Consider the following 19,734-nt stretch of genomic DNA (forward strand, 5'->3'; position numbering starts at 1 on the left):
CTCTATTAAAAGCTGCTCCAGAGAGACTTAAAGGATGGGTTTAGGTGCTTTAAGGAGCATCAGTGTTTTACCCTCCAGTTGGGGAATTTTTTGCTGTTCTCAGCCAGTTCCAGAGCTGGAAGGAAGCTGGGAATGATCCTAACCCTAACCCTTTGCCTCTCCCTGGGGCTGTTCTCCCTCCTTTACATTTCCTGTGCCCGTGGCCTTGGTTCAGCGCCACCCGGTACTGCCAGAGGTGCAGTGGGGCTGCTATTCCACAATCCCATGTTCTCAGGGAATTTAATGCCCTAAATAGGCAGCACCGACCCCAAAGGCACCAAACACCCAGGACCAGGCAGCACACGGTGCCATCGGAGCCACCCAGGGATGTGCTGTGTTTGAGCTGGGGTGCAAAAGGTTTTTGGGGTGTACAGGGAAGGCTCCACCGTGATTTTGCACCCCAAACCCCTTCCCCAGGTTGCAGGGATGCACCTGCAGCCCAGCAGCCCCACACTCCCCACTTAGAACCACCTGAGACTGGGGAGGCAGCTAAAGAGGTGGGGGAAAAATGTGTGCTCGCAGCTTTCCCTCCCTCCAAGCCATCCCAAAAGGCTGAAGAGCCGCAGGAACAAGCTGCAAAATGAAGGGGAAAAGAAATCTTTATTCTGCATTGAGCAAGGAGTGAGCGGGTGAGATCTACAGAACCCGTGGTTGGTCCAGCACAGCCCCTCCGGTGATCCCTCACCCTCTCCTCCCTCCCAAAACCAGGGAGAGCGATTCTGCTGCCAGGTGCCCTTCCCAGAACCCCAACCGCGCTCCCTCTCCTCGGTTTGGTGGCCAGAGGGCGTCAGTGGCGACCACGGCATTCCTAAAAAGCAGCATAATGGCGACCACGGCATTCCTAAAAAACAATGCCAACAGTGCCAAGGCAGCAGCCTTTCCCATGGGATGCTGGGGATGAACCCCCCGCCCCCGTCTCTCCTCCCCCGGGCAGGGACGCGGAGGCAGCGCGGGGTGAATTTAAAGCGTTTATTCGTGGCATCCCTCCGAGCCAGAATGAAAAACCCAGTGTGTACAAAGTCACAGTCACGGCTTGAAGAGCGCCAGGCAGCGCCCTCAGATAAACACAAAATAACTCATTAAAAAGTCGTTAAAAATCATTAAAAAGTCCCGGCGTTATGTACAGCTAAGTGCCAGCTCGAGTATTCACAACACAGTAACGTACTGCAAGAAGTCGCTTAGGAGAAGTTCCCTTGAGAAACAACCTTCGCTCCGGCGGGGCCGGAGTCCGTCGCGTCCGTCTGTCCCGTCCCGGCGCGTCCGTCTGTCGCTCAGTGCCGCTGGCACGTGTGCAGGCGGGACGCGTCGGCGGGGCCGTGCTCTCGCTGCAGGCGACACGCCAGCCCCTCGGCGCACTGGCAGCGCTGGAAGATCTCCAGGCCGTGCGAGCCTTTCCGCCGGTGCCGGGTGCACACCTGCCCCTCCCGCAGCACCGGCTTGCAGATCTTGGACCAGAAGTGGCGGGCGCAGCACAGCCCGGCCGCGCAGTCCGACGAGCGCAGGCAGAAGTCGCCCTCCTCGCCTGCGTGGGGACAGCGGGGGGATGCTCAGCCGGGCGGCGGGGGACACCGCTCGTGGGGAGGGGTGGGCATCCCGAGCCGCCCCACGGGCAGGGTGGGCATCCCGGGTTTGTCTTCTGGTGATAGTGGGGCTGGGGGGCACCCCGGAGCGATCCCACAGGGGACAGCAGGGAAAGGAGGCATCCCGGAGCGACCCCGTGGGCGATGGTGGAGCAGAAAGGGCATCCTGGACTGATCCCGTGCGGGACACCGAGACAGAGTGGGCATCCCGAGTGATCCCGCGGGGGACAGAGATGCAGGATGGGTATCCCGAGTGATCCCGCGGGGGACAGCAGGGAAGGATGGGCACCCCGGACAGATCTCAGGGCAGGGGGGCAGCCCGGACTGCTGCCCAGGGGACAGCAGGGAAGGATGGCAGCCTCAGGCGGGACAGCGGGGTGACAGCGGCCGGGACGCCTCACCTTTGGCAGTGGGGAGCCAGGCGGGAGCGGGCGTCCGTCGGGGCAGCGCCTCAGTGCCCGTCTCGTCCAGCTCGGCCGCTCTGTGGGGCGGCTCCAGGGGCGTGCAGAGACCTGCGGGGGCAGCGGGGCGGCTGTCAGCCACGCGTGGGACCCCGGCCCCTCCCGCGGCCCCCAGCCCCAGGTGTCCCCTGCCCTCACCGTTGCTGCAGGTCATGCCGGGGCAGCACATGGCGTCGCGCAGGCAGCGCTTGCGGCGCCGCCGGCAGCCGAGGCACAGCGGGGCCCCCCCGCCGCGGGCCGCCCCCCCGCAGAACTCCTCGGGGCCGCAGTCCTCGTCCTCGGCGCACGGGAAAGGCTGGGGGGGGCACAGAGGAGGCGGGGGGATCAGCGGGGCCGATGCTGCCATCCCCGAGTGTGCCCCCTCCCCATCACCAGTGTGTTCCCTCTCCAATCCCCGGCGCGACCGCTCCATCCATCCCCGAGGTGTCCCCCACTCCATCCGGTGTGTCTGTGTCCCCATCACCCGCTGCGTCCCTCTCCTCCGTCGCCGGTGTCCCCTTCTCCATCCCCGGAGTGTCCCTCCATCCCCTGGGCAGCCCCTCCATCCACCCGCGCTGTGTCCCCTCTCTTCTATCCCTTCCATCGCCGGTGTCCCTTCCATCGCTGGTGTTCCTTCCATCACTGGTGTCCCCTACTCCATCTCCCAGTGTGGGTGTCCTCATCCCCGACATGCCACCCTTCATCCCAAATGTGTCCCTCAACTCTATCTCCGACGGGTCCCCTCCATCCCCGGTGTGTGTCCCCATCTCCACTCCCGGTGTGTGTCCCCAGCTCCACTCCCGGTGTGTGTCCCTCTATTCCCGGTGTGTGTCCCCCTCTATTCCCGGTGTGTATCCCTCTATTCCCGGTGTCCCGCCGCTCCATCCGTGCTCTCTCCTACCTGTCGGGTGGCGGCCGGTGGGGCCTTGTTGCTGCCGTCGAAAGGGGGTGCGGGGGCGGCGCTGGCCTCGGCCGCCCCCCCCGGGGGGGGTCCCTTGATGGCGTTGGAGCTGAGGGCACCCCCGGGAGCCGCCGCCCGCCCCGCCGGGGCCGCGCAGCTCAGCGCCGCCAGCAGCGCCACCAGCCCCCGCATCCTGGTGCCTCCCGTGCCCTCCCGTGCCCGCAGAGTCCCCGAGCAGCAGCACCGAGCCGCGAGCAGCGGCTCCTGCGCTCCTCCGCCGCCTTTATACCCCCGGGGCTGCCTCCTGCCCGCCCCCTCGGGGCGGGGGGCCCGCCGGCTGGGATTTCAAAGCGTTCCCGGGGGGGCTGTGCCCATGAGCCCCCAAAACCGCCCCCACCCCGCCCCGAGGGCTCCCACATTGGTCGGGAGGGGGTTTCGCAAGGGCGAGGGCAGATCTCCCCCCACCCAGCATCCCCCCCCCGGCCTCCCCCGCCCCGGCTCCCGGCCAGATGCTCCTCACTTCCCGACGCCACCGCTGTCTCCAGCCGGGCGCGCCCGACGGAGGGGACCGGGAAGAGGGACGGGGGGAACACTCCCCCTTGTGCTAGCCCCCAGAGTGGGTGGGAGCCGCTGTGGGTGCAGAGAGCCCCCCCGCCCTCCCCCGATGGCAGAGTCGGTCCGTTGGTCTCCTCTAAGTCTCCCCCCCCGCGCCTCCCCCGCGTCCTTCCTGGCGCCAGCGCAGCCTTGCAGGAAAGGAGAGGGGCTGCTCCGCATCCCCCCGCGCCGGGCGGTGTGCGGGGACACGGGGGGGACACACGACGGGACTCTCGGTGTCCTCTCCCTACTCCCCTGACCCCAGCCGGGGCGGGGGGGCAGCGTCGGTAGGGGGGGAGCTCCGGGCCCTTTGATGCGGGGAGATCAAAAGCGTCGCCCCTCCACTCCTTTCCCAATTCCCCCTCATTCCCTTTTTTTCCCGCCCATTCCCCCCATCCCCTCATTCCCCCATCCCCTGCCCATTCCCTCATTCCCCCCGTTCCCCCCCATTCCCCCATTCCCCTTCGCTTCCCCTGTTGGGGCAGAGCGGCTCCAGTGCGCCCCCTGGCGGCCGCGCCGCGCCATCGCACCCCCACTCCCCCTCCCCGGTCCGGTAATTAACTCTCGTTAATTAACCCCCGTTAATTAACCCGGCTTTTCCCGGCGGCGGCCCCGTGCTCCCGTTTATTTCTTTTCTTAGCTTGGCTTAAATGAGAATACGAAGAGCCGGAGCAGCGCCCCCAAAATCCCCGGGGTGGGGGATTCCGGACGCCGCAATTCCTGCAATTAACGCCCCCCCTCTCCCGGTATCGCTGTCCCGGTATCCACTATCAGCTGTTCCAGCCCCGAATGGCTCAAGCCAGGCTAATAATTGCCTGGGGAGGTTTCGGGAGCACGGTGGGCAGGTGCTGTCAGCAGGGGCTGAGTCACGGCCGGGCGACATCCCTGGCACAGCCTGGCCACCCCTCCTGCCTTCCCTATTTTTAGCCTGGAATAATGAGCGCCACGCCTCGCCCCGAAATCTCGGTGTTCCCCTGGCAGTTTCAGGTGAGGGCCACGTCATCCTGGAGTTCTACTGCATTATTAACTTTGACCTGCGATTGCTGCATCCTGCAAAATGATTGGTGATGATTCCCAGCTCCTCCTTGGGCTGTTACAACATTTATTTCCCTCCTGAGAGGATGTTTTGTTGCTACTTTCTCCCAGCTTTTGCTCACCTCTGTGTCATCATCAAAGCATGGAAAGATTATGAGTTGGAAGGGACCTTCAAGCCCATCCAGTGCCACCCCCTGACATGGGCAGGGACAGCTTCCACTGTCCCAGGCTGCTCCAAGCCCTGTCCAACCTGGCCTTGGTCACTTCCAGGGATCCAGGGGCAGCCACAGCTGCTCTGGGCAACCACTTCTGGGAGCAGAACCCCTGTAACTCCACATTTCACCACCATCCAGAAGATCTCTCCCAAACTCAACTCCTGTTCTGGAAGAAACCCACTGACAGCTGTTCAAAAGTAATTATTTTTATTTCAACTCTATAAAGTATACAACAGGCACTCGGCAATTACAGCTGCAGGGGGAGTACAGAGCGAAACAAAAGCCATGGAAAGTTATGAAAAAAAACCCCCAAAGTTCCTCAGTCAACATCCAAAGAGTTCAAGCGGCCGATGGCCAGGGCGTGACCGACATCGGCCCGACAAACAAAACCTCTGCCATGGAAGGAAAGAAAATCAGAGTATAAAACAAAGAGCTGGGGTAAAACAAAGGGCTGGGGTAAAACAAGCATAAATCATGATTCAGGAGAGAGGCAACTCCAAATGGGATTTTCCCCGTTTTCTGAGAAAGCCTTAAAAGCGCCCAAGTCTCGGTGTCAGGGCTGGGGAGCCGAGGACGAGTTTCCAGGGCTCGTCCCCATGGATGCAGGGAAAAGCACAGATCCTGTTTGGTTGAGTGGTGCAAATGAGCCTGGTCTTTGCACCGGGGTTTTAGGTTAGGAAAACGCCGGCGGGGTGGATTTTGCCCAGGTGGGAGATTCCTGAGGGGGGCTGTGTGAGACAGGATGGATGGGTGGGATCTGCAGAGCTTAGCAAAACAGGAATACCTGTCTACAGACTGCTAGGATGTCAGAGATTAATTTGACCCGCACATCACATTTATACATTTCACAGAAATGACTCTGTATCTCATTAACAGATACACAGCTCTGGTACATTGAACAGAAATCAGAGAATGACATCATCATTTCTGTAATTCATCAAGATCAGATAATAAAGGCTTAGAAATTGGTAGCAGAAAGAACTGTAAAACGCAGCAAGCTAAGAAAGGACGACAGTTTGAGGTGTGTTTGTCTTTGTCATGCAGCATAACACAAATTTTGTCTTTTTTTTTTTAATAAGATGCCATGGATTTAAGGCACTTGCAACAATGCCAGATAGCCAGTGACGTTCTAGAACTATGGGACAGGTGGGTGAACAGGACAGCTGACAGAAAGTTTAATCAACTGACAAATATGACATTAATTCAAGTCTACCTCGACCTAAAAACATTACATTACAAATAAGGAAATGAAGGAATAATGCCATGGAACTGGAAAAGAACAGAAAGTTCTGTGTGACCCACAAAACATCGACACGAAAATACTTATTTACAGAAATATCTGCTCGTGGTCCTGTTGTTGAAGAAGAGTTTGCTGTAGGCAATGCAGCTCCAGGAGAAGCCACAACACCTCTGGAAACACGGGAGCCGATTCCCCCTTCCCTAAAAACGCTGTCGTCCCGTAGATCAGGAAAGCAGATAAAGAAATAAGGACAGGAGGTGGAAAACACAGAGGCAATCCTTGTTGTGGATATATAGAGATATATATAAAGCAACTGAAATATATTATTATAACTGAAGGCTTATCATATACATATGCAAAGTGTTAATGCTCAGGAGAGGCCATGGAAGTCGAGTGAGGTGTCTGATATCAAAATAAACTCATATTCAGCACAGTGCACGCTGCAGGTGTCAATTCCCATGCCTGGCACAAGGAAAAAAGGGACAGGAAAAAGAAACCCAACAGCTCAGCCCATTCTAGACCCTCCTTCCTGTCACTTTTTCAGGCTGATCCCCAAATCCTTGTGGTGCTTTGTCCTCCTTGCCTGCCAATTGCATCAGGTGTCACCATCCTGGGACAAACTCCTACAGAAAGCTGTCCCCATGGAGTGAAAATCCAGGAGGATGTGAGGGAAGCATTTGGCCTGTTTAACATGCCTGGTGAATGTTTTAGCCCTCTTGCTCAGCCTTGGCTCTCAGTGCTGTCCATCCCTTGGAGAAAGGTGGAAAAGCCAGCAGGTGCTACCTTTTCCCTGTAATTTTGAAGGCAAAAGAAGTTTTAATGGTTAAAGAACAGCAGAAGTGACTGTGCCAGAGGTGTGGTCTCACCATTTGGAAAACAGAGGGAATTCCAGAGCCACAGACTGGTTTCAAAAGTGTCACATGACCCAGCTCATGTTGAACAGCAGACACGGCCCACGCTGTCAAAATACCCTTTTGATTACATCCTTTAACAAAAAACACGCAAAAGAGTTGGGACTTAGCATCAGGGAAGGAATTTTTTACTGCTCAAACAGATCTTTTCCATGTCATATGTGGGAAAAGTCCTTGTCAGCAAGACTTGATCTTTCTATGATCAGCTTTTGGCTGTTGAGATTGACAGGAGGCAGCACCTGCTCACCCACGGCAGGGGCTGGAATGAGAGGACCTTTAAGGTCCCTTCCAACCCAAACCATTCCATCATTCCACGATTCTGTGATTTTTGGGGGCGAGGTCTCTCAGAGAGACGAAAAGCTGATGTTTCCTGATGGATAATGGGATAAACTTTCAATCCTGTGTATATGCAACAAATGAGCACAGGACAGGATCCCTCTGCTGCATCCTATAAACCAGAGGAGGGAATTCAAGCAAAGGAAAAGCAGTAGAAGTGAGGGAAAAGCATGTCCTGATAATATTGTTTTCCCTAGTTCCTTTTCCTATATGGATTTGGCCATCCCTGTGTTAAACACAGTCACATGGGTCTGGCACGCTGGAGACCTCCCAGGGATCTTCCAATATCCATTTCCCATTGAATTCCACTGACTTTCCTGTGGAGCTCCTTAGCCTGGACAGGCATCAGGACTGCTGGCAATGTTCCATCAGAGCCAGCAGCCTGGCCCAGGATTTCTATTTGAATGACATTCTTTAAACACGGAAGAGATGCAGACATGGAGACATGGAATCATCGACAGGGAGAACGAAGCCTCTGCTACATATTCCTGACAGGATGGGTCAGGGACAGGTTTCTTCCCAGGTGAGGGATGGATGTAGCACCTCGAGAGGACATCACAGGTCTCATGTCTTTCCCTTTGGGCCTAAAAAGGTCCAAGTTATCTTTAATTTTATACCTAATCAGACTGGTGGGCTGTTGTTGCTTTGTTCAGGACTGTGATTGGAGCACTGTGAAATGGATCAGTAGATGTGAAATGGATCAATGGATGTACAATGGATCAATGGATGTACAATGGATCAGTAGATGTACAGTGGATTCATTCCATGATTTTCTCTTCCCATGCATGTGTTGGTACCAAGGGAAAGGAGAACTGAAGCCCAAAGGTGGTGCTGCCATGTGAGGGAAGCGACCCAACTCTGCCTTGACAGCATCTGCAGCAGTTGTGCTTTTGTTTGATCAGGCTGAGCCAAAATGTTTCCAAAACAAAGAGGAAGGGGAACATTCAGTCTCGTCGGGAATACTGCTGGGAAAGGAAAAGGACACATTCCCCACTGCTTTGATGGAAGTGCTTTGCCCGTGCTCCTCCTGGGCTCCAGCGCTGCCCTGTGGAGCTCGGAGGGTGGGAATAGCCCAAATCCTGCACTGGAGTAGCTGCAGCACTTCATAAATTACTACTGATCCTACGGAAAAAGCAGCTGGAATTAAGTGCCTCTTACTCTATGGATCTCTCACTCTGCTAATCAAGAGTGTGCCAGGATCTCTGTGGCCACAGAAGAGGAGTTCTGTGCTGGAGCAAGGCTCTGTGTCAGGACCACCATGTCCACGCCAGGTCACGTTCCAACAGAAAACATGGAGAGCACTACTGTCACTAAGCAAGAAGTCCTAATGCCACTGGAGTTACTGGAGCAGCATCAATCAAGGCATCATGGTGACCCCGAGCACAAATCCTCCCCAATTCCGGTCTTCCTGTTCCGCTGGCAGCCACGTCCCAGGAAAAGCTGTCCTCAGCAAGGCAGAAGCAGGTAAGAGAAATAACATTAAAAATCTATGTCCCATCCTGAGTTGTCGTCAGGGGGTGGCTCGTCACTGTCCTCTGGGAAGCTGTCAAAGTTGCTTGTGTCCGTGGGAGACGCGACCTGTGAGGGGGGAGAGCGACAAGAAGGGCATGTTCATGCAGTGCTGGCATTCCCTTTTCATCCCACAGCCATGGGCATCCCAGAGAGTCCCCAGCAAGCCAGGGAAGTGCAGCATCCACGGCTTTTTGCTGAGGGATTTCCCCCAGCTCCCCTACTCTCCTGAGTTTTCCTACCCGTTGCCACAAGGTTATCACAACAGGCTTGGGAAAAGCCTCCTCAGAGCCCAGGATTTCCCACCCATGGCTCCAGGATGCTGAGCTGAGCCCTGCTGCCTTGAAGTTTCCTGACAATGCTCAACCTCAGGATCCTTCCAGAGAAACCCATCTTCTCAGGAGGAAGGCCAAGCTCATTTCTTTTTTGGAAATCGTGACATTTGAAATCTATCCTGGCTATAGAATTTATGGTTTTCCTGCTTTGTGACAGCGAAGGAAACTTTCTTACAGTGAGGACTTGATAAAGTCAAGACAATAAAAAAAAAAAAAAATTAAGAGGAAACCAGCAACTCTACAGCCCAAAACAATGAGAGTCTTACTAGAAAATTAATATTTTAAGCTTTACCCAGAGCTTGCTGATGTTTCCAGTCATTTCATTTGGGAAGAGCCTGAGCCAGGGGCCAACTGACAGTCATTAAATCCCAGAATTCTGGAATGGTTTGGATGGGAAGGGACCTTGAAGCCCATCCAGCCCCACTCTGCCACACCTTCCACTGTCCCAGGCTGCTCCCAGCCCTGTCCAACGTGGCCTTGGGCACTTCCAGGGATCCAGGGACAGCCACAGCCACTCTGGGCACCCTGTGCCAGGGCCTGCCCACCCTCCCAGGAATATTTTTTTTTCCAGTATCCAGCTTGGATTGATCTCAGGTGTTGCCCCAACCCACTTGGCCTTGTTAACCCTCTTGAGATTCCCATTTGATGTTGGATGCTGCTGCAAGCCTTGGGAAAAGACAGGAGTTCCAACTCCAGCTCCACATTTAATGTGGATGCCCAACTGCATCAGCATTTTCCTGCTGCTGAACACATTCTGGGGGAAATCAGGATTATGGAATACCTGACTCATTTTGGAAATAAAACCCCACCCTACAAAATCTTAGTGGTTTTAATTTCTTTCGGATTATCTGGATCTGTTGACTTTGTTGGGGCTTCTTCACCCTTTGCTTGCTCAGCTCATCTTTGGAAGAGTTCTGAGCTTTTCAGGAGAGGTAAAATCACAGATTCCAGCTGTGCTATCAAGGCTCAGCAGTGTCCTAGCAGCAGGTTGTAAATTGGGATCTTTCCAAAAATCCCATGGAAAAAGAGTTCTTTGATTGCCTCACTGGCAGAGCCATGTAAGAAATGAGAGTTAAAGAGCTAGGAAAAGCCTTTTTTTTTCAAAGAAAAAGGAAGTAATCTGTATGTTTGGTCCTGCTGGCTCTTTCCCAGCTAACAAGGAGAGGTGGATTGAAGGAAAAATGATGTCTGCCACCAGAGCTATATTTTGGGTCCCTTTTCAGAGTGGTACTTGAGACTTTGCCAAAAAAACTTGTGGAAAATGAACTGGAGCAGGATTGACAGCTCTGGGGTTGACAAAATTCACAGTTCACAGGTTTGGAGAGGATCACAGGAGTAGGTCTGGAGGAGCTGCTACTCCCAAGAGCTCAGGGAAAGGATGACCTGGGTTGAACCAGGATTAGGGCCAGCCTGGGGCTGTCCTGGAAGAGGGAAGGATGCTCCCATCTATTCCAGTCAGCCTTGCTATGTGGGGTAAGAGCAGTATTGGAAATGCTCCTACTAAACTAAAAATCCACCAAAACCAGTTAAGAAGACATTCTGTTTTTTTTTTTTTTCAGGCGACATGGACATCCTGCATTCCCAAAGCAGGAATTGCTTCAGGAATTGGAGCAATTCCTGAAGGAGCAAACCTGACTTTATTGTTTGACTTGAAATGCGATCCTGCTGATGAATGAATAGGCATTAAAAATAGGCCAAGGCCAGGTTGGACAGGGCTTGGAGCAACCTGGGGTAGTGGAAGTGGAAGACAGCGGAAGATGTCACAGAAGGTGATGGAACTGGATGAGCTCAAAGGTCCCTTCCAACCCAAACCATCCCAGGATCATAGCTTGAATTTAAGAGAAAAAAAAAAAAAAAACCAAAAAAAACCCAACCAAACCCAGCTTTGATCTCTAAAACATTGCTGAGTTGTTATGGGAGAGATTTGCCAAGTCCTGCTTTCCCCACTGATTCCAGGAGCTCCACATCCCACAGGACAAAAGGGGGGGTTGGGAAACCCTCCTGCTCTTTCCTTAAGCAAACTTTGGGATGGCAGATTCAGCCCCAGAGCTGGGCCTGCCCCTTCTGCAGGAGCTGCAGGATGGAGCAATGGGGTGCAATTAAACCCCCATTAATGGCATTCTCCCAGTGATCCCGAGGGATTAAGCTGGAACAAGGAGGGGAGGCTGCAGGACAGAAGGGGCCGAAGTAATTTCTGTCAGCTAATCCTGTTTGGTTTCCCTTCGCAGCCAGGCTTTGAGGGCAGAGAGCTCACAAAGACATCAAAGGAAGGGCTTTGCTCCAAGGGAAAATGAGCGGAGCTGTCCCTCCGCGCCCTCCTGGTTAAACATCAACAGCTTTTCATGGAGGACATGGATGCAGGGCAAAGAGGGGCACAGGCATAAAAGACAGCACAGAAGGGAAGGTTAATGTGAAAGAAAAGGAAGATGGCATCCAAGTCCCACTTGCCTTTCCAAAGGAAAGGAGAATAAAGGAGAAGGGAAGAGGACACAGCTGAGAGAAGGGACAGAAGGGGCAGCTCTCCATGGAAATGGGAAAAGGAGATGCAGAAAAAAGTGGAGCAGGTAAGGGAGAGGAAAATGTGCTGGAGTGAGTGATCCTGCCTCAATACCCTGCTACAAAGGGGAGTTCTCCATGGCTGTGCCCTCCTCACATTGCCTTCCCAGGGAAGAGCCTGCCTGGAGAGCAAACTTAGCTGGGAATGTGCCTGAAGTGACTTTTCCAAGCATCTCCAGAAGAAATAAAGGACATTATTCTCAATTAACCCAATGTACCACTGCCCAGAGCTCACAGCATCACAGGAATTGCCCATGGAGAAGAAAATAACAATAGGAAAACTTACACTTGGGATTATGGGAGGTGTCAGTGTCCCTTTCCGTAACCCTTCCCAGTTAAAGCCTTCAAACCATCTGAAGGGAGGGAAGAATCCAACAGTTAGACAGGTGTAGCACACAAAGAAAAGAAAGTTGCTTAAACAACAGGTTTCATCTCCCACAAGCTTTGCCTTCAAATCCCTTTAAAATTTTTCCTGTCATCTTTTTTGGGGACCAAGAAGGAAGTGTGTGCAGAGACCCCATGGTGACACCACACAAGTGGAAATTGCCACCAGTCAGATGGGAACCATTCCTTGCTGCAGGTGTCCTGGAAGCTGCTCCTTCTGATCCAGAGGGTGGGTCCATCCCACAGGAGACCTTTTTTCTCTATGGAATTGGGTTAACTCCCAACTTCATGCTCAAGGATGTCTCACTTGTGGTTTTCCTCAGTTTCCGCAAGGTGGGTGGATGAGCCCTGAGCCTTCCCAAAAAAAATTCCATCCAATCCATTCCTGCAGCTTTGGGGATGGGAGAAGAGATGATCCAGTGCAGATGGATGAGAGAAATTCTTCCTGGAATGGTTCTCTCACCTGTTCTTATCCCAATAAACCTCTAAGACATCATGTAACCCCTCCCATGGGACCAAAAGGGAGGATGAATTTACATTATGGATAGGAAGTGGTTTTTTAGGAGAAAATTGAGGTGTTTGAAATGCCTCTTTCTGGGATTGGAGCCAATGGCTGCTGGAGAAGACACTTACTTGTGCTTTTGGATATCTTTCACTCCATTTTTCAAGTTCCCTAATCTTTCTGATGGATTGTCCCTGTAAAAGGAAGAACAAATCCTAAATCCTTCTGCCCAACTCATTTCTTTGCAAACAACATCAAGGCTTTTTGTTTTATTCTTTCATCCACTTACCTGCATAATTTTTTAATTAAGTTAGCAGCATTTTTGGCAATCTTCTTTGGAAATTCAATCATGTCTATTCCCCTTAATATGATGTTATAGGTCTTCATGGGGTCTGGGCCTGAGAAAGGGGGACTTCAGAGAGCACAGGGAGGGAAAAAAGATTAAAAACTTGTCTTTCACAAAAATTGGTCTTTAAAACAGTTTTGAAGTCTGATAAAATACACCCAGGTGAGACAAGGTAGGTGTCAACCAGGAATGCTTTGCTTCCCATCATCCTAACCATTTCTCAAGGAGCTCTGGAATTCAGGGATGTTGGCTGCAGGGAAGTACCAAAAAGAAGTTTTCCATGCTAAAGCTCTTCTTCCCATGGCAGCTGCATCCCAACAGCCAAGGCAGGGGGCTCTGAGCTTCCCTGGCTTATCTCTGTGGTGGCACCTGATTCCAGTGGGCATTAATTCCATGGATGGGGGGCTGTGTGTGAAGGATGAGCAGGTGGAGGGGATGGATCCTTCCCCAGCTCCTGGGAGTGAGAGCTGGGGGATGAGGTGAGGGAGCTCCAGGAAGCCAAGAGCAGCAGTGATATCCCAAATTAAATATGGGAAAGGGTGGATGGTGCCTGATCTACCTCCTCCTTTCCAGCAGTGAGGAACCTCCCCAGCTGAGTGCAAACCCTTCCCCTTTTCCCACCATTTCCAGACCATTCAGGGCCAAACCCTTCCCCCTTTCCCACCATTTCCAGACCATTCAGGGCCAAATCCTTCCCGTTTTCCCATCATTTCCAGACCACTAAGGGCCAAACTCTTCCTCTTTTCCCATCATGTTCAGCCCACTCAAAGCCAAAAAAAGATGATTTGAGTGGAAAAGCCACCGTGGAGTCCCCTGCCCCAGCCCTGCCCCTGCCCTGACCTCTTCAGGGTGAGAAGGGCAGAAATCTTGGGATGAATTTTGATGCCCATACCTGCCAGTCAGGAGCTCATACATCAGGATTCCCAGGGACCAGTAGTCTGCTGAAATGTCGTGACCTTTGTTCAGGATGATCTCGGGGGCTACGTACTCCGGCGTGCCACAAAAAGTCCATGTTTTCTTTCCAAATCCTATTTTCTTTGCAAAGCCAAAATCGACCTGGGGGAAGGGGCAGGAGAGAGTCAGGGTAGGGCACCAGAGGGAATGTCAGCTGTGGGTTCTGCTCCTCTTGAAGTGAAGCAAGGCAGAAAGGCGAATTCCTCATGGGAATTTTCTCCTAATTAAAGCACCGAGGGTCGTTCCAGGACCAGAGAAACACAGTGACCTTTTCGCTGATTTATCCTTGGGAAAATTCCCATGAGGGAAGCAAACACCAGCACCAAGGGTTTCTTGGGGGTTGAAACTTGCTATCACTCACAGCTCAGGTTGATTTATTTTGCTTTTTTTCTTTTAAATTTAAATTAACATGGGCAAGGAATGGCTTTAAGCTGTGAGAGGGCAGGGATGGATGGGATATTGGGAATGACTGTTCCCTGGGAGGGTGGGCAAGCCCTGGCACAGGGTGCCCAGAGCAGCTGGGGCTGCCCCTGGATCCCTGGCAGTGCCTAAGGCCAGGTTGGACAGGGCTTGGAGCAGCCTGGGACAAGTGAAAGGTGGGATGGGATGGGCTTTAAGGTCCCTTCCCACCCAAACCATTCCAGGATTCTGTGATTTAGGCACCTTCTGCCAAGTTTGGTTTCCTCTCCCACCACAAGGAGTGAAGCAGTACAAGGGTCCTCCCAGTTTGGCTGGAACTGTTGGCTCCCAGTTTGGCTGTTGGATATGCTGAGCTCACCAGGCTCCCTGTGGCCCTATAGCCGTGTCCCCACAGCAGTGGCAGGTATGGAAAATCAGATTATCCTGGAAAGCGTAGTCCTCTGGGGCTGGTCACGGCCCACGGGGAATCTGGGACACTCAGGGACATGCCTGAGGAGCTGGGGGCTGCTGAGGGACCAGCACAGACCCAGTCCCAGATGCTCCTGGGGCGGGAGAAGGACAGTCCTGCACCTCATCCTCCTCTACCACCCTGCACCTCAGAGGAGCCCCAGGCTCAGGGAAACGCTGCAGAGCGTAAATCCCGATGTCACGCAGGAGGCGACACGTGGAGGCTGCCACCAGGCTGTGATGATGGGCTGAGTTACTGTCCCCAAAGAGCCCCCAGGCCAAGACACAGAGCCCTTGGCCCCCCATGACTGCCAGGAGCCATCAGCCCCTCCTGGACCAGCTCCTTTTAGGGCTCCTGTCCTTCACTGGAGGCTTCCCAAGGGCCCACATCCTGCAGCACCTCCCACCAAGGAACTATTGTATCTCTCCTGGCCCACTCCATGTTCTCACCAGACCATTTGGGGTACCCCTAAAAAGCAGGATGCCTCTCCTGAGTTCTGGGGCAAATGGGTCATTTTTTGCCTAGGACAGGCTTTCTCCTGATGCTCTTTGCTCAGCATTCCAGGAGCATGGACCTGAATCCCAAGCCAGAATCACAGAATTCATAGAATCACTGGGTTGGAAGAGACCTCCAAGATCATCGAGTCCAACCCAGCCCCAACACCTCAGCTAAACCCTGGCACCCAGTGCCACATCCAGTCTGTTTTTAAACACATCCAGGGATGGGGACTCCACCACCTCCCCGGGCAGGCCATTCCAGAACTTTATCACTCTTTCTGTAAAAAACTTTCTCCTAATATCCAACCTGTATTCCCTTGGTGCAGCTTGAGACTGTGTCTTCACAGTCAGCATTTCTCAGCTCAGCCATCCCCTGAGCCCTGCTGGAAGTTGGGAAAACATCCCGGTAGTGATGACAACACCTTGCCCTGATCTCCTCCCAGCATCCCCTGATGGATCCTGTGGGGGGACTTTGCTCCTCACTCTCTCTAGCCAAACCTGTGGGGGAGTTGGGGGGATTTTTTTTTGTCACTCACCAGCTTGGCATAACCTCGGTGATCCAGAATGAGGTTCTCTGGCTTGAGGTCCCTATAAATGATCCCTTTGGAATGCAAGTAGGCAAAGGCTTCCACCACACATGCCGTGTAAAACCTTGTGGTGGAATCCTCAAATGAACCCCTGTGGGAAGGAAGGAGGGAAAAGGGGATAAAGCCATTAAATGAATCCCTGGGAAGTGGTTTCCTTCCCCATGGAATTCATTTTATCACTACAGTAAAATCACTTCTTAACACCAGGAAAGTTCCTGGTGCTAAACTAACTTTTATATCTCAATCTAATTAAATTTGCATTTTTTTGAAGAAGCCTTTTTGCCTCCAATATCTGAAACTATTTTAAGGTTTATTCTATAATTTAGAAATAAAACTTTGAAATCCTTGTCTTGTAAGCAAGAAGGTATTTTTTTCTAATTACAGCTTTGGGTTTTGAGTGTTAAAACTCCTTTGAGTGCGCAGGTAAGTTCTGTATTAATGTTCCTAAGACAAAACGCAGGAAAATGAAAGCTGCTGGGACTTGAAGAGTTAATGCAAATTCCAAACTGCACCTTTGGATCCTTGTTTCTGAAATTTTCCAAAGAAAACCACATCTCCCTGCCTGCTGGGGGCTGGCTGAGACCAGGAGGGTGTCTAAGCTAGATGGCAGCAGAACCTCAGTTTAAATCCTGGAGAATTAGAGATGGAATTATCAGGCTTTGACAAAAAATATCAGGAAAAATTCCACCTAGCACCTTCTAACTTTGCTCCAGTTCCTATTTCAGTGAGAAAAAGGCTGCTGGGAAAAGGAAGAACTAGAGAAAAAACTGTTCTGGGGAATTAAAAGACAATTTAATCTTTCTGATCAATCTTTCCAAATTTAATGTAATTCTGTTCCAGTGATGAGGCTGTTCCAGAGTTACAATTCCCTACATCTTTTCCTGCTCTGTGGGCACAACCAGCAACCCCAAACAGTCCAAGGTGACCCCTCCCAAGGCAGGGACTGTGGGGTTTTGGGCATGCATGCTTTCATAACTTATTTTTTTCCATGTCACTGCTGAATCCTGATGGACCAGTGCTCCTGGCAAGGTGTGGATTCTGATTCCCACTTGAATCAGCAGCCCTGGTGTATGAAATATGGGATTTCTGGGCCAACAGATCCTGCACAGCTCTCAATTTCCTCCTGCTCATTGCTCTCACTCCTGGCAGGGCCATAAATCCCAGGAAATATTTATGGATATAATTTAGCAGTGTCCATGTGGCAGAGCTGAAAGTTGAGATTCACACTTACAGAGGGAGAGCTGCAAACACAGGGGTGGGAAAAGCTCTGAGATGGGAAATTGTGATTTAAAAACTGTGACATCAAAAGGACCTGGAGCTGCTGGAGTGAATCCAGAGGAGGCCACAGAGCTGCTCCAAGGGCTGGAGCCCCTCTGCTCTGGAGCCAGGCTGGGAGAGCTGGGGGTGTTCACTTGGGGAGGAGAAGGCTCCAGGGAGAGCTCAGAGCCCCTGCCAGAGCCTAAAGGGGCTCCAGGAGAGCTGGAGAGGGACTGGGGACAAGGGATGGAGGGACAGGACACAGGGAATGGCTTCCACTGCCAGAGGGCAGGGATGGATGGGATATTGGGAAGGAATTGTTCCCTGGGAGGGTGGGCAGGCCCTGGCACAGGGTGCCCAGAGCAGCTGGGGTTGCCCCTGGATCCCTGGCAGTGCCCAAGGCCAGGCTGGACAGGGCTTGGAGCAGCCTGGGACAGTGGAAGGTGTCCCTGCCCATGGCAGGGGTGGCACTGGGTGGGCTTTGAGTTCCTTCCAACCCTTCCAGCTGGAATTCTGACATTTAAAACACGTCACTGTGCAGGACAAGTCCCAGCTCACCTGTCCCTGAGAATTGTCCAGAGCTCTCCCCCCAGGCAGGCCTCCATCAGCATGTACAGGTACTTGCTGTCCTTGAATGTCCTGTAGAGCCTGCGAGTGGCAACCAGAAAATCACAAATAAATCCATTACCAAAGCACTAAACTCACTGGTTTGACAGAGTTTAAAGGAGCTGAAATGCTCTTCTTCTTGTCCTCCCAGGAAGGAATGTGGAGGAAAAACTGCCTCAAGGGATGGGCCAGGCTTTGTGAACCCATCCTCGAGTTCTGAACTGTGCTCTAAAATCCATCCTCTGTGCTCAACAGGATTTTCTAATGATATTACATCAATTGGACTTATAGATATTTTTAATAATATTAAATAACTATGGTGAAAAAACCCAGAGATTCTTTTTTTTACTTGATTTTAATGTTCAGCAGCTTTTGTACTTTCTATTCCATGTGTGGCTTTATCCAGTCAGGCTTCCAGCAGGGTGTGGATACAGGGAAGGTTTCTTTGCAGATAGTTTGGATAGTAATTTTAATTTTTGCAAATTTTTATGGTAATTAATTAAGTAATTAATTTTTGCAATTAATTTGTAATTTTTGGATAATAATTTTAACAATTTCTGCAGCATAAATGAATGCTGAGGGTGACTCCTGGTGCAATTCCTGCATTCCTGGCAGTTTCCAAGAGTTAAAAATTCAGCAATTAAAAATTCCAGGAGTTAAAAATTCAAGAGCTGCTGCCACACGAAGGAAATGAAACGAGGTGGGTTTTGCAGATTCCAGCTCTTCCCTGCTAATCCCAGTCATTATTTTGACAGAGCTGTGGGATGGATCAGCAGGAAAACACTGCAGGGTTTGGTTCTCTTGGAAGACATCAACTTTTATTTATATAAAACAAATGGTCAGTTATAACTGACCATTAAATAAAGCTAATATTGATGGTTTTAACAAAAATCCCCCCCATTTATTTCTTGGCACTTGGACAAAATATAATTTATCTTAATACACATTTAATTGCTATTAAAGTTTACAGAAAACTTCAAGAATCCAAAATATAATTTCATGGTTTTAATTGTTTGGTAATTTAAATATTACTGAAAGACTTTCCCTAATTAAGGCAGCCCTGCTGAAAATTTTACAGGCATTAAATCTGGCCTAAAATGCACAGATTAAAAAAAAAAAATCAAATATTATCTATCAGCTACCATGGAAGCATAAAGTTTAAACACATGAAAGGATATTATTTCCTAAGTTTAAATGACACAATATTTGAATAACTTCTTTATTTATTTCCTTATTCCTTGAAATATTTGCACTTGTTTGGCCCCTGATCCAAGCCAGAGCATTTTGTTCTGTTTGAGTTTTAGTTTATGTAAAAGTCAATTTTATTTAGTGCCATTTGGCCTTTCCTGCTTCTTTTGCCTGGTTTAATTAATTTTAATAATTAAACCCAATTATTCTTCAAAGACTTTTTAACAAACACAATGAATTAAAAAAACAATCAAGTTCTTCAGGAATTTTGTCTTTCCCATTCTAATATCCCAGAGGGTTGTGGCCTTGCTCCGAGATTATTTTAAACTCACCTTTCATCTATCAGCTCAAAATTGAATTAATGTACTGAAATATTCAAATTTTTGCCCATTGCACCCCCCCCAAAAAATTATCCCAATGGGTTCACAAAATGGAATAAACAAGTTATTGAGTAAACAATAAGTAAGTTGAATAATTTTAGGATAGATACTATAGGAAAACTTCAAATCCCTGTGGATGGGCAAGAGGAGAAGCTTGATAAATCAAATATTTTCTAGCAATAGCAAAAGGTTGGAGTTTGTGACTTGGAAAACTTCTCAGAGCAGGGTTTCCATTGGATATTAAATATAATTCAGGGATGGTTGTTGTTGCAAAAGGTGGGAAACACTGCAGGATATGGAAGGACAAGATGTACAGGTAAAACACCCTTGTTCTGCTTCCCTGCCGAAGGATGAAGAGTGGGAATTTCATTTATCAGCCATGAATATCACTGGCTCCATTAAGAAATGTTTGGACGCTCAGGTTCTATTTAGGAGTAGGTATTTCTGGGAGTGGTGGCTTGCCTAGTCCTGCAC

The 19,734-nt window shown here is 51.0% G+C and overlaps 2 protein-coding genes across 3 annotated transcripts in view; both read right to left on the bottom strand.

Annotated features, from left to right (window-relative positions):
* Positions 1-997: 997 nt before the first annotated feature.
* On the bottom strand, positions 998-3,152 carry DKK1 (dickkopf WNT signaling pathway inhibitor 1). The gene is made up of 4 exons (XM_053949541.1): positions 2,961-3,152; positions 2,219-2,375; positions 2,021-2,131; positions 998-1,561 (listed from the first exon to the last, which is right to left on the bottom strand). The coding sequence occupies exons 1-4, from the start codon at positions 3,150-3,152 to the stop codon at positions 1,311-1,313; spliced, it is 711 nt and encodes a 236-aa protein (XP_053805516.1). The 3' UTR covers positions 998-1,310.
* A 1,838-nt stretch (positions 3,153-4,990) lies between these two features.
* PRKG1 (protein kinase cGMP-dependent 1) overlaps positions 4,991-19,734 on the bottom strand; it is a 373,843-nt gene continuing 359,099 nt past the window's right edge. For both annotated transcript variants that reach the window (XM_053948822.1, XM_053948821.1), the window contains exons 12-18: positions 17,645-17,734; positions 15,779-15,920; positions 13,816-13,979; positions 12,867-12,989; positions 12,709-12,771; positions 11,978-12,044; positions 4,991-8,869 (exon numbers count right to left, since the gene is read on the bottom strand). In XM_053948822.1, the coding sequence (XP_053804797.1) occupies positions 8,771-8,869; positions 11,978-12,044; positions 12,709-12,771; positions 12,867-12,989; positions 13,816-13,979; positions 15,779-15,920; positions 17,645-17,734 (748 nt within the window). In that variant the 3' untranslated portion in view covers positions 4,991-8,770. The remainder of the gene's footprint in view (positions 8,870-11,977; positions 12,045-12,708; positions 12,772-12,866; positions 12,990-13,815; positions 13,980-15,778; positions 15,921-17,644; positions 17,735-19,734) is intronic.

The sequence above is a fragment of the Vidua chalybeata genome, chromosome 8 (assembly GCF_026979565.1).
Source record: "Vidua chalybeata isolate OUT-0048 chromosome 8, bVidCha1 merged haplotype, whole genome shotgun sequence".
Taxonomy (NCBI): domain Eukaryota; kingdom Metazoa; phylum Chordata; class Aves; order Passeriformes; family Viduidae; genus Vidua; species Vidua chalybeata.